The sequence below is a fragment of the Pseudopodoces humilis genome, chromosome 7, assembly GCF_049639895.1.
Source record: "Pseudopodoces humilis isolate 2021_Gansu_Grassland_sample_001 chromosome 7, ASM4963989v1, whole genome shotgun sequence".
NCBI classification, from domain to species: Eukaryota; Metazoa; Chordata; class Aves; order Passeriformes; family Paridae; genus Pseudopodoces; species Pseudopodoces humilis.
In genome coordinates, this window is record NC_142206.1 from 32,157,036 (window position 1) to 32,169,520 (window position 12,485).

General features: G+C 36.1%; 1 protein-coding gene across 2 annotated transcripts in view; it reads left to right on the plus strand.

Annotated features, from left to right (window-relative positions):
• Window positions 1–12,485, plus strand: part of RASGRP1 (RAS guanyl releasing protein 1) — a 38,108-nt gene that overhangs the window by 16,479 nt on the left and 9,144 nt on the right. For both annotated transcript variants that reach the window (XM_014249993.2, XM_088058016.1), the window contains exons 4-11: window positions 1,677–1,739; window positions 2,809–2,940; window positions 4,013–4,166; window positions 7,203–7,376; window positions 8,080–8,196; window positions 9,890–10,165; window positions 11,389–11,469; window positions 12,125–12,229. In XM_014249993.2, coding sequence (XP_014105468.1) covers window positions 1,677–1,739; window positions 2,809–2,940; window positions 4,013–4,166; window positions 7,203–7,376; window positions 8,080–8,196; window positions 9,890–10,165; window positions 11,389–11,469; window positions 12,125–12,229 — 1,102 coding nt within the window. The remainder of the gene's footprint in view (window positions 1–1,676; window positions 1,740–2,808; window positions 2,941–4,012; window positions 4,167–7,202; window positions 7,377–8,079; window positions 8,197–9,889; window positions 10,166–11,388; window positions 11,470–12,124; window positions 12,230–12,485) is intronic.

Below are 12,485 nucleotides of genomic sequence, written 5' to 3' on the forward strand. Positions count from 1 at the left end.
AATCATAAGATTTTCCTTTCTATTTGTTCCCATTTTGAGTTGACAGCCTGGACTCATATATGTGCGTTTCTGGCTCATTAGGTTTTTCACAATGTAGCTACTAGATCATATTCACAATACTGGCCTTTCTTTGGAATTTTTAATTGTGGAATATGTTACCTGTCTTCTTAGCTTTACAAAATGTTTACTTCTAATTAGATGAGCACAGTGCAGGACAGAGACCTGTCATGCTAAGAATCTCCATCCAATTTTGATACAATTCAATTGAAAAATCCTTTCTTTCCTCAAACTCTGTATCTTTCAGGCATTTACAAGCAGCATCCTTGACAGCAGAGCTTTAATGAAACATTGACTCTCTGTCTGTAGCAGGAACATCCTGCACTTTCTCTAATCCCAGGTGTTGGATCAATTGGATCAGTTGGGTCAGTGCTCAGCTACAGCTTAGCGTGGTGTGGTGCTGCATTCCACTTAGGCTCATGGGCACTTGGAACATGAAACAAAGTCAGTGCTTGCGTCTTTTTTCTGAGATGGAACATTTTCTACAACCAGAAAAGCAATTCAAGCTTTTATTAGACTAGCATATTTTGCAAGCTTGGTTTTTAACTCTGTGTATAGCTCCCTGTAAAGATATTGAAAGTTAAAGGCAGTTTTGAATGGATCAGGTAGTCTGGGACCCTGGATTTTGCAAAACTTTGCAAGTGTTCCAGCTGCACGATTTCCCACCCCCTAAATTATGTGAGTGATTTTAGGTGGTTACAAGTTCTTTGTACGTCATCTAATTTCAGATATTCAGAGAGGAGCCCTTAAAAGTATTTGGGAACTTACTCAGACTTCAGCAGTTCTATAGTCAGGCTAATGTAAACACACTTAAAGGGCAGATGGCCTGTGCCCTCAGATGTGGTAGATTTAGGCTGCAGTTAATTGCAATCAGATTGTGAGAGGATCCACAAGGTATTTGTCATTAAATTATGTTTTTCAGACCCTGAAAATATGTGTGTTATCTCCACCAGAAGAATCAAAACATGCATAATACATTTTGAAAATGGATTTTCCATGACTTCAACAGACATTGGCTACAATATCAAAACATGTTTTAAAGAGCTAATAGACTAAAAATATTGTTGTTTCTTTCAGTTGCCAGAGCAAGTCAAATGAAAACTGTTGTGTACCTAGAAAGGTGAGGTTACTATGGAGAGGCATGTTACATTTTGCCCTACCATTGTCTACAACTGGTTATGTTTAAAAGAAAATAGCTTTTTAATTTATTTTTTTTTATCTCCAATGAATTAGCTGAAAAGGATTGCTTCATAAATACATAGATTGATAAATTTGGTATGAATATTTCAAATTTTAATGACGTGTCATTAAAGCACAAGTTTTATGAGAGATTATGAGGCATGTTGCAAAGAAAAATGTAGGAAACAATGCCTTCACTGGTTAACACTTCTCAGTACTCTGCCAACTTCATCGATATTACTCACAGTATTCATAGCTGCAATAAACTTCAGTAACAACCTTGGGATATACTTTGTATACACTTAGGTAAAACCCTAATCTGATATAATATTTGCCATCAGCAGGATGGTTCTTAACTGCTTACAGGTTGGGAAGTATCAAGCATGTTACACTTTATGTCATATGTGAATGAAATGAGGTTTTCCTTAACAGTTTTCTACCTATCTTAATGCTTTAGAAAATAACTCTTCCATGCTGTGTGTGAAGATATGCTATTTTGTGAGGTAAGTATATCCTTGGTTGGCAGCTGTTAGTTGTTAGTCTGCAGTCATCCATGTGAGAAATATAAATATATTTTTGCATATCTGAAGTTGACCTTAAAATGAGAAACAGGTATTCTGCTTCAGCTTTTCAATGTTCACTTTAACAGCTTTAGACAAAAAGGTCCAACTGGCTTTTAGAAGATCTGTTAAAGTCAGTGCATGAGTTGTCATATCATGTCATCAATTTTCAACTGAGTCTATATGAATCTGTATCTTAAACATCTGTGAAAACTGACAGTGTTTCAGGAAATGATAGAAGTGCGTCTAATGTTATATAGGTCTATTAATAATTAAGTGGGATATTGGAGATATTTTTATACTAAGCAAAGCTCAATTGCATTTGGTAGGTAATTCATCTTAGTAATTCTACTTCATCACTTGAAATAGTCCTGGAACACTTTTATTTTTACCTGTTAAGTGTAATAAAGTTTGGTATCTCAGTTTAGAGAAAACAGAAGAGAGGGAAAATATTCAGCTCTAATAGATTGATTATGCCTCTTTTTCACACAAAGGGGAAAATTATTAGGAACAGGAAAGTAGAATTTGTTTTAAATTGTGATGATTTTATTATCTCAGAGCAGATTATTACTGGTTATGTCAGAATGCTTTAGTATTGTGTGAGATCTGGTAACATTTTTGCTTCCAGGCAAACTCGTGCATCCATAAGAATGTGCATTTCCATTTTTCCAGCAAGCACAGGTTTTCACATGTACAGTGTTGGGTACTGTGTCTGTCTGGGATGGAGTTCACTTTCTTCACAGCAGCCTCTCTAATGCTGTGTGTTGAATCTGTGAGTAAAAGTCAGCATTATTTTACCTGTTGCTGAGCAGTGATTGCACAGTATCGATGCCTTCTGCTTCATACTCTGCCCCTGCCGGAGTGTGGGATGGGCGTGAGCTCGAGGCTGGAACAGCTGACCTGAACTGACCAAAGCAACGTTCCAAGCCATACAGGGTCATACTAAATTTCAGCCTAACTTGATCAAAACCTTTTTTTTTTTTTTTTTTTGTATGTGCTTTAATTTTGGTAGGTATTGGATTACAGAATTCTGGATTATGTTCAAAATGGACTCTAAACTATCCACAGCTATGGAGGAATTTCAAGAGGTGGTTCGAGCTAATGGTGAGGAGTTACATTGTCGTCTAATTGACACATCTCAAATGTGAGTGTCAAAGTCTCAATATATTAAGAAAACAAACTTCTGCTCTCAATTTCCTTTACTGGAATATCATGTCTCTCATAAGACGTATGTTAGCTATCCCTAGAAGAATTTGTACTTCTTTGCAGATGAAATACACATTATATAGAGGAACAGGATGCCTTTCAGGAATGGCTTAGGTTGAATTTATCTGCAGCGTAGACTTTGTGTTGATTCTCTATGACAGCTAGGTTTTTACCCTGTTCAGGGAACTTAGAAAATTTGTAGATGCCTAATGGTTTTGCAAGATCACTTGAAATCAATGAAAAAGGAGAATACAATTTGATTGGGTTACAGATGAAGTAAAAAAAGTGTGTTTATATTTTAGCAACAAGGTAAGTGAGAATATAGTTTATTACATTGTCAGACTCTTGATATTGTTTAGATGATTTTGGTTATAAAATACTTGTCATGACAAGAATAAATCCTATAGCTGTACATCACATAGTTCTTTCTTGGGAAGACATCTTTCACTGTTACATGAGAGTGGGATAGTTCTTTGGAACAGTGCGACTGACAAAACAAGTGTCAGTTTTTGCTTAGGAAATGCACAGGCTAAAGCAGAGAGGAATTTGATACATTTTGTGTCTGGTTATGAAAGAGGATATTTAGCTTTTCAAACTGAAATAAATTTTATTACTTTATGGGTCAGTAGCAAAGGGGGGGACAGTTCATACTCAGAGATTTCTCAAGGAAGTCTAAGAATTATTAAATGGAGGAGTGCTGGATGTGGTCAGTGAAGAAAAAGTTACAGACAGCTATTCTGAAAATGTAGAACTGGTTGCAGAAATTATATAGACTCTCGTGCTGGGAGTAAGACAGTAGTGTTGTACTGAAGATGCTACAGCAATACAGTAATGACTAACAATAATATTTTGTCATATAGTCTCTAATGCATGAAAGGAGTTTGCTGTTTAGAAATTCAATAGTTCACTTTTTACTGCAGTAAGGCATGAGAACAATGTTACCTCTGACTTAGGGAAAGAGGAAAATTGTGCTCTTCAGTAAATAACTTGGAGTAATTGTGTTTTAAAAGAAATTCTAGGGATTGGTCTAGGAAGCTGACACAGCGTGTCAAGGCCAACACCAGTAAGAAACGGAAAGTCTCACTTCTTTTTGATCATCTTGAGCCAGAGGAGCTGTCAGACCATCTTACCTATCTCGAGTTTAAGTCTTTCAGGAGAATATCAGTAAGTTATTTTTATTTATTTATTTATTTCTATTAAGCAAATATGAGAAAGACATAGAAAATATGGCAGAGAATCTAAGAGAATCTAAGTGGAACGTAGATTCTGAGTCAATACCCTTCTGCTACAACCATATGAGAGTGAGAGAATGAACCTCAGCTGTGGAAGAGTTGGGGCAAGATCAGTTGGAAGGAAGAGGAGTAAACCTTCTTCCAAATCCAAGATCATCTTCCAAAGAAGCTAGTTTTGTTAGAACAAGGGATGTCATGGTCCTTTGACTCAAATCAGTAATTGGGCTGGAGTGGGATGAAGGAAGAAGCTTGGAATATTCTCCTAGAATGCTAACCTTCTGTGGTTGTAGTGAGCAGTGCAGCAAGGCTGTGAAGTGTTTACTGGGCTGCACTGAAGATGGCCACTGGACTCTGCTCACCTTTTTTGATTGTGCATAATAAAATAAAGACTAGAGATAAGAAAGCACTTTAGAAAATGCCATTTTTAATGTAAGGGGGGATAAGCATATTTTATTATACAAGCTTTCATATCCACAAACAATTCTCAGGGATTTATCTAATTAATTTTTTCTTTCATTTAATTTGTTTTCTCAGCAAACTTCCCTATGCACCTTGGCTTCACTTGCATCATTGTATGCTACAACATTGCCTCTTTTCAAACCTGATACCGTTTACACATGGAAAAGTGAATGTTAGAGATCTCCCCAACATCTAGGAGGCTTGCAGAGTCTGTGTGATAATAAGACTGAAAGCAAAGTGGTTTTTTCAGTGTTTTTTTTCTGCTGTTGCTGTTACTTAGATGTTTTTGGTGGGATTTTTTGTAACACTACAATATGAAGCTGAACCTATGCAAGAAAAGGGGCTCTCACTAGATGGTGGAAGATTTCAGTCATGTTTTAATGTACTTTATTTTAAGCTGACAGTACGTGACTGTGATTTGTGTTAAACTCAAAAAGCTGTAGAACCGAAGTCATGCACAGATTGCTGCCTGTAGGCAGTAATAATATGCAAAGCTTATATAACTTACCATTTTCAAAACCTCTGTGCAGAGGTAAGGTAATTAATGAGTGTAACAAGTATGGTTTTAGTCAGTGTCAGATGTGTCATGGAGTTCCAACAGTTACACACATGAATACATTTTATATGCAGGGTACCTGCATATGTCTTTGTATAAATTGAGCTTATCAAGACTTCAGTCAGAAAATAATATGTAATTTATAATTAACTATATTAATTAAATATTTGAAGAATATGTTCATGATGCCCTAAGCCAAAAAATCCTTTCATTATTTTAATATGGCATCAAATACTGGGAGAAAGACTGAAAATGAACAGCTGTGTTACTAGTCACTGAAATAACTATTTAAAGGTTTGGGCATTTGAAAGTCAGAAGGGAATATTTGATCACATACACAGCATACAGAAACATCTTCCATGAGATACTATCCATCTTGCAGCAAATTAAAAATGCAAGGAATGGTGTCCACAGAGTAATGACTGGAGGCATGCTGGTGCTTGGGAAGTTTTAATCTATAGTCATCAAGTACAGGGTGGCCACAGTCCTTTGTAAGAATCTGGATTCTGGCTTCCTGTTGAGGCTCTTAAGTTAGCCATCACAAGAACAGACTCTTGCAATATTTAAGTACCAAAACTTCTTTACTGTATCTGCCACTAACAAGCTTGTTATAGTTGACCTCATTAATAAATGTGTGCACCACAATTAATTAAAGACTTACAAGTCGTGTTTTAGAGATTAATTTCTTCAGCATTCAAAAAAAAAACTCCAAAGGAGATGACTGCTGAGAAAAAAATATAAACTGATTTGTAGTTTTACTGAAATTGCTATCAAGTCCATAATTATGTAGTCAGATATTGAAGAATTACCTATCCATACAGAATACTTGCTTAAATTCCAAGATCCAGCCAAACCTGTCTGGGGTTCAAAATTCAAAGAGTAATTGTAATGTAAGTACGATGTAATCTCAGAGACAGCTCTGCTAATTACAAATATTTCTTCCATTTTTAATTTAACAAGGACAAATCTAGAGGTGCCTGCTGTCATATCTGCTTTTAAAGTGCTAATAATTCTTATTAAACAGATGGAAAAAATTATAAAGCTGTGAGAAGGTGAGAGAGGTACAGTAAGAAACAAAAAACAGCCTGATAATTTATGACCTTTGCTTGAAGATCAATGCTATTCCACATATTCCTGTGGAAAGAAATGTATCTCTCTTACAGCTGTGAGTGTTTTTGGTATGATTTTATTAGTGGTCATAGTAAAGAATGGGTGTAAAAATCCCATGTCACATTTTCTGATGATTCAAATTCATGTGTATTTTTGTTAATAGATAAATGAACAGAGTGGATAAAAATTGCATCAACAAAAGCAAATTATTTCTTTTCTTTAATCTTAATGTAAGAATGACTTTTGAAAAAAGAAGTGTGTAACAGGTGTTATCTACTGAATAATTTCAGATTTCCTTGATTAAGTAAGAGAATCTCACAAGCTGTATTAAAAGTATTAAGGAATCTGTAGCCCTCATTCTTAATGGTCTTATCTTTGTTTCATAGTAATCCCAGTGAACTTGCTTTTTCTATTCATGTAGTTAATTCAGAAGTGTGCCCCAGCTACAGAATACATAAACTGAACACTGAACTCCCTTAAACTATTTCTGAGTTATTAGACTGCAATTTAAATTCAGTTTAACCTTCCCTATAGAAGTCTGGACTCAATGAATCTCTGAAGCCACTGAGACTGGGAGGAAAGCCCCAGTTCTACTCATCTTGGGGTTTATAAGAGCCAAGGCTCCTGAGATAGGGCAAAAAGATACTTTCAGTTAATTCAATTAGTCAGAGCCCCTGCTTTGAATTTAACAAAGCTTTTACAAAGGAAAGATTTCAGTTTTATGGATATTTAAATGTAAAATACATCTTCCATATTTCATTTAACAAGCAGACCTCTGTCCACACACAGGTCACGAGGCATATGTAACTACATGAATTTTCATCTACACTTCTTTTGTTTAAGTTCTCAGATTATCAGAACTACATTGTGAATAGTTGTGTGAAAGAGAATCCAACAATGGAAAGATCAATTTCTCTTTGCAATGGTATCTCTCAGTGGGTGCAGCTAATGGTTCTCAGCAGACCAACACCGCAGCTTCGGGCTGAAGTGTTCATCAAGTTTATTCATGTTGCACAGGTCAGTTAAAATCTGGCATGTATGGTGTTTATTTTGTCTTTGTCTGATACAGCCCTTTTTTCTGCTCTTCCCATGCTACTGCTGTAGGGCGAGCTGGGAGTGTTGGCACTGCTCTCCTGGTTCATACACACCTGTGTGTGTTTGTGTGCTCTTACCAGGTGGTCAGACACTACGGTGTCATGGCACCAGGACTTTCTCATGTTCATTCTGAAGAAATTATTTTCACTGTAAAACTAGACTTGCTTTTGAATCAGCGTGTGATATTCCCAGCTGTGGCTGTGAAGCTTTCCAAAGCATGGCTTTGGCTGTAATTAGGAGCATTCCACCAGAAACACCTTTCTGGGTAAAAGGAGAGCTGTGGTCCTATTCCTGTTCTTTGCATACTAATTCAACTGCAGTCATAAGCAAGATAATAGGCAGTGTTTCCTACTTGTGCTAGACTGTGGGAAGAGGGGGAGGTACTGAGGAGGAACTTTGAAGACTTACTGTATTTGAAAATGTAACATTTGATTTAATAACAGAATAAGTTCATGTTACATCCAGTAAAATCACAATTCATTACCAAAAGTAATGAGTTACATGAAGTCAAATGGCACACACTTGTAAAACTACAGAGCATGACAACAGAGGAAATGAAGATTTGGGTGTGCACATTGAACAACCTGAGCCTTTAAATTATACTGATTTTTTAATGTCAACACAGAAGCTCCACCAGCTGCAGAATTTCAACACATTAATGGCCGTGATAGGAGGTCTCTGTCACAGCTCCATTTCCAGGCTCAAGGAAACAAGCTCATGTGTTCCTCATGATGTAATTAAGGTTAGTATTGCCTCTCTAAGTTTTTACAAATAAGAGAACCCTTAACATTTTTGTCACTGCACACACTAAAAGCAACCTTACTTCGTTGGATAAGATGGAAAGACAGAACAATAATTTCTTCGGTTTTGAAGAGCTTTTATTAGTATTTCATCTCTACGTCATCAGTTACTCCTACACTTCTTGCGACCCCACCTTTCTTCAAGACTTGTACAGATTCTCTAATGTTTCTCCTTTAATCTCAGATGTGATGAGCTGCACTTTCATTTACGTGCAGTAGTAGAGAATAATATTCAAACATGAAAACAGAGAATTGGATCCTAGAACATTTGAGAACCAAACTATAGTCTTCTGTAGTAACACTGACATCTTTAGTCCGTAAAATGCTAGCACAGAGCTCTGCATTTTGAGTGAAAGGATTGGTTTTGTTTATCTGATCTTTCCATTTGGCAGGTTTTATTTAATTTAGATTTGAACAAATTTGGCCCTTATGCACACATAGTATGCTGGAATGTTAGGAATCTATTTTAATTTCCAGTTTAAGTCTTGTGAAATACTGATGAAAGCTATTAAAAAGGGAAGGAAGACGTATTTTTTAGCAATGCTTCTTAAGAAGCCTTCGTGTAGCTTCCTAAGAGACTTCTTAAGAGAATAAGATACTTTATTCTTTTGGAGGTCTGAAAGTGTCCATAAAGGTATCTAATGAGCCTGTTTTGATGACATTGTGATCAATCTAAATGAACAGTGCATCCCTGGAATAAAGACCTGAAGTGTGACCTCCCACAGGAAATGGTTACAGAATCTATAAAATCAGTTAGAAAGCTTATTTTAGAAACATGTTTTTCAAATTTTGTCATTTTAAGGACTGCATGTGTGCACATCATTTGAGTAACTTTTTTGTATCAAGAAATTGTATACAGGTGCTAATAGAAAGCAGATAAAAAAGTCTGGTAATTAGTGACTTGAAAACACACTTTGAGGTTTAACTACGTCAAACAATTTGTAAATGTTACAAATTGAGAGCTTCCTGGAGAAAACATTGGTCCAGTGATTTTATTGTATTAATGAGTCAACTTTGTACCTGTATAATTTTAAACAAAGGAAATACTTATACTGCTAGGCTGAAGATTAATTTGGCCTTTATAAAAAACCCCAAGATACTGTTTCTAATTCATTTCCACAGAAAAAGTTTTCTTAGAAAGACAAAGAACCATGTCACCTTGAACCATAGTATAACTTCTGATCACACCATGATGGGATCATGGCACAGCATAGGGCTTCTCTGCAGGACCTCTCCAGCAGTTCCAGCTGGTGAGCTGAAAACCAGAGATTGCATTCCACATTTTAATGTGAAGATGGCTGCTTTTATGAATGTCAGAGAGCTTGTACTGTGCTTATACATTGACTGCATATAGATCCCCCTGATTTGAGAGAATTGTATTTCTTTTCATTTGACTAAATGGGGAGGGTAAGGACACCAGCATTACAGACTAGGCTATATATGAACTATCTATAATTACATGTTAGTACCTAATTTATCGGTATAGGAAATCTAGAATACCTTTTGAAGTTTTAAAATTTTCCAAGAGTCATTGTGAGTAAATTCCTTAACAATAGCATGGGAAGTTCTTGTGCTGTATGACAAAAACAGAAACAATAACCAGTGCTGATTTTTTGGTTTTCTTTTTATTTTTAGGTGTTTAATGAAATGACAGAATTGCTTTCATCTTACAGAAATTATGATAGTTACCGACGTGCCTATAACGAGTGCAGTAACTTTAAGATCCCAATCCTCGGGGTCCACCTGAAAGACTTGATATCCCTATATGAGGGCATGCCAGATTACTTGGAGGACAAAAAAATTAATGTATACAAACTATATTCTCTGTATAACCACATAGATGAGCTGATACAACTCCAGGAAATGCCACTCCCCCTGGAGGCTAATATGGACCTTGTTCACTTGCTTACAGTAAGTTTGTTAGAAAAGATAAATACATCCAGCTAAAAATGTCATATACCTATCAAACAGCTAAATAGAGAATGCCATTAATTAATTAATTAATGATCAATTAATTAATAATAATTAATCAATGAACACGTAAGATTGTAAGGTTTTTTTTCCCCCTGAAGTGGAAATGTACATGAATAGAAGAGAAAAAATTGGTGATACTGATTTATTTGGCAGCAAGGTAGAGGTGCCAGTTCAGCTGTATACTTCCAGTTATTTCTATAAGGGAAGGAAATGCTGATTTCTGCTTCACTATAGTATGCACTCCGTACTTTCAATAAGGAAGGTTCCCTGTGTTGAAAACAAAATCACACAAAAGTTCAGTCCCTCAAGACACCGCTTTTCTAGCCAAGTTTGTTCTGGTGCTTAAGAAACTGTCTGACATAAGCATTAGTCAGATATTGTTGGTATATTTCACTCCCAGTCATATCTGGCCTGTGTCATGCTACTAAAAAACTGATACTACCTAGGACATTGTTAAAACAATAGTTTTGATTTCTCCTAGTAAGATGGAATACTACCTTCTATTAAAATAGTAAATCTTCCTTTCTCATTTCTCAGTTTTGTTTGGCCTTAACAACTATCTTGTCTTGGAAAAACTAGATAGTCTGCTTCCACTTTCTGGTTACAAGTCCTTTTTCAGGAAAAAGCTAATAGATAAAAATGCTTATGTGCCTGAGGTTATTTGTTCTCTCTGGGAGCACTCTTTTGTGAAATTAAGCACATGTCCAGGACCTGAAATAAAGCTATGTGAAGTGGTGAACTTCTTACTTGTCCCTACTGCTGTTTGAAATTATTCTAAGTATTTTTTTCTTCTAAATAATGTTTTATAGAAGTGGCTATTACAAATATGTAGAACTTTGGTCATAATTTCATGCAGGTATATATGACAGGACATATATGTGAAGGAATATATGACATATAATCTGAAGGAATACTTCATTTCAATGCAGGAACTTCTGAACTCTCAACACCCCATGTTAACAGATTTCCAGATAATGGCAATAACAGTCTGGAATGCAGAATTGGACACATTTCAAATCACAGTGAACACCTGTGCAGCTCAAGTTAATTTTTTTCTAGGTGTATCTAAATTAGGCACCAAAAATATGAATGCACTCTAGCAGCAAATTAATAAAGCAGAAGTGACTGTTATGGGATTAAACTAATGTGTTTGCTTTCAGCTGTCCCTCGATCTTTACTACACAGAAGATGAAATTTATGAACTTTCGTATGCACGAGAGCCACGAAGTCACCGAGCTGCTGTAAGGGCCTTTACAGATTCTTAACAAAAGGAGGGCTTTTATGAGTGATTTTAATTTGAAAACAGGATTTTTTTAAAAAGAAAATTTTATCTCTTGCATTCAATATATTATTTTATTTTATTATATGCTAAATTGAAAACATTTTAGTTTTGTAGACTGAGTGACATCTATTAAAGCGCAAATTGTTAGGTTGATGATGAAGCCTAAGATAGAATAAATATATGGCAGAGTTGACACCATATCAGGTTTTATAATATGAACACAAAGTCAAAAATGAAGTTGCTGTATACAGACATGACATCAGTCTTAATCTTGGCAGTTGATACTGGTTTTTTTCAAATGGGGAATTCTTACATGATTCAAATGATGAAACCCATGAGTGTTATGTGGTAGTTTTGTTCCTGTTTTATAAATATGGAAAAGATGGTGATTTTACAGGGCTGTCAGTGAACTGTGACAATTTAAGATATGACTGCTCTTTTGAATAGTTCAAGGAAGAGCTTAAGCACCATGTAATTATCAAAAGAACGATGTTGGGTCCAACAGGTCATTTCTGCAGTCCTGTGTCACACAGTCCACTGTCACAAATGGAAGAAGCATAATACTGAAAATCCTTCCATTTGGTACTAATGAAGTTCCTTTCAATTTTTTTCAGCCTATGACACCTTCCAAACCACCGGTAGTTGCAGACTGGGCCTCAGGAGTGGCCCCAAAACCTGATCCAAAAACCATCAGCAAACATGTTCAGAGGATGGTAGATGTAAGTAAGGTTGGCCAGTGTACTTCATATTATTTTAAATCTTTGTAGTCTTAATCTCAAGGTATGAGAAAATACAGGGATGGGACTTCTGACCTCACAATCAGATACTTTTGCCTACTTGTAAATAGCAGCAGTGGCTGTGAGGCACGGATGGAAGCTCCTTCAGTGGGTAAAGAGTCAGCAGGAGGTGTGAATGATGGTTTGTGTACTTCCAGTCACTCTTTCAGGGAGCCAGGGAGTCCATTTCTACCAGGGC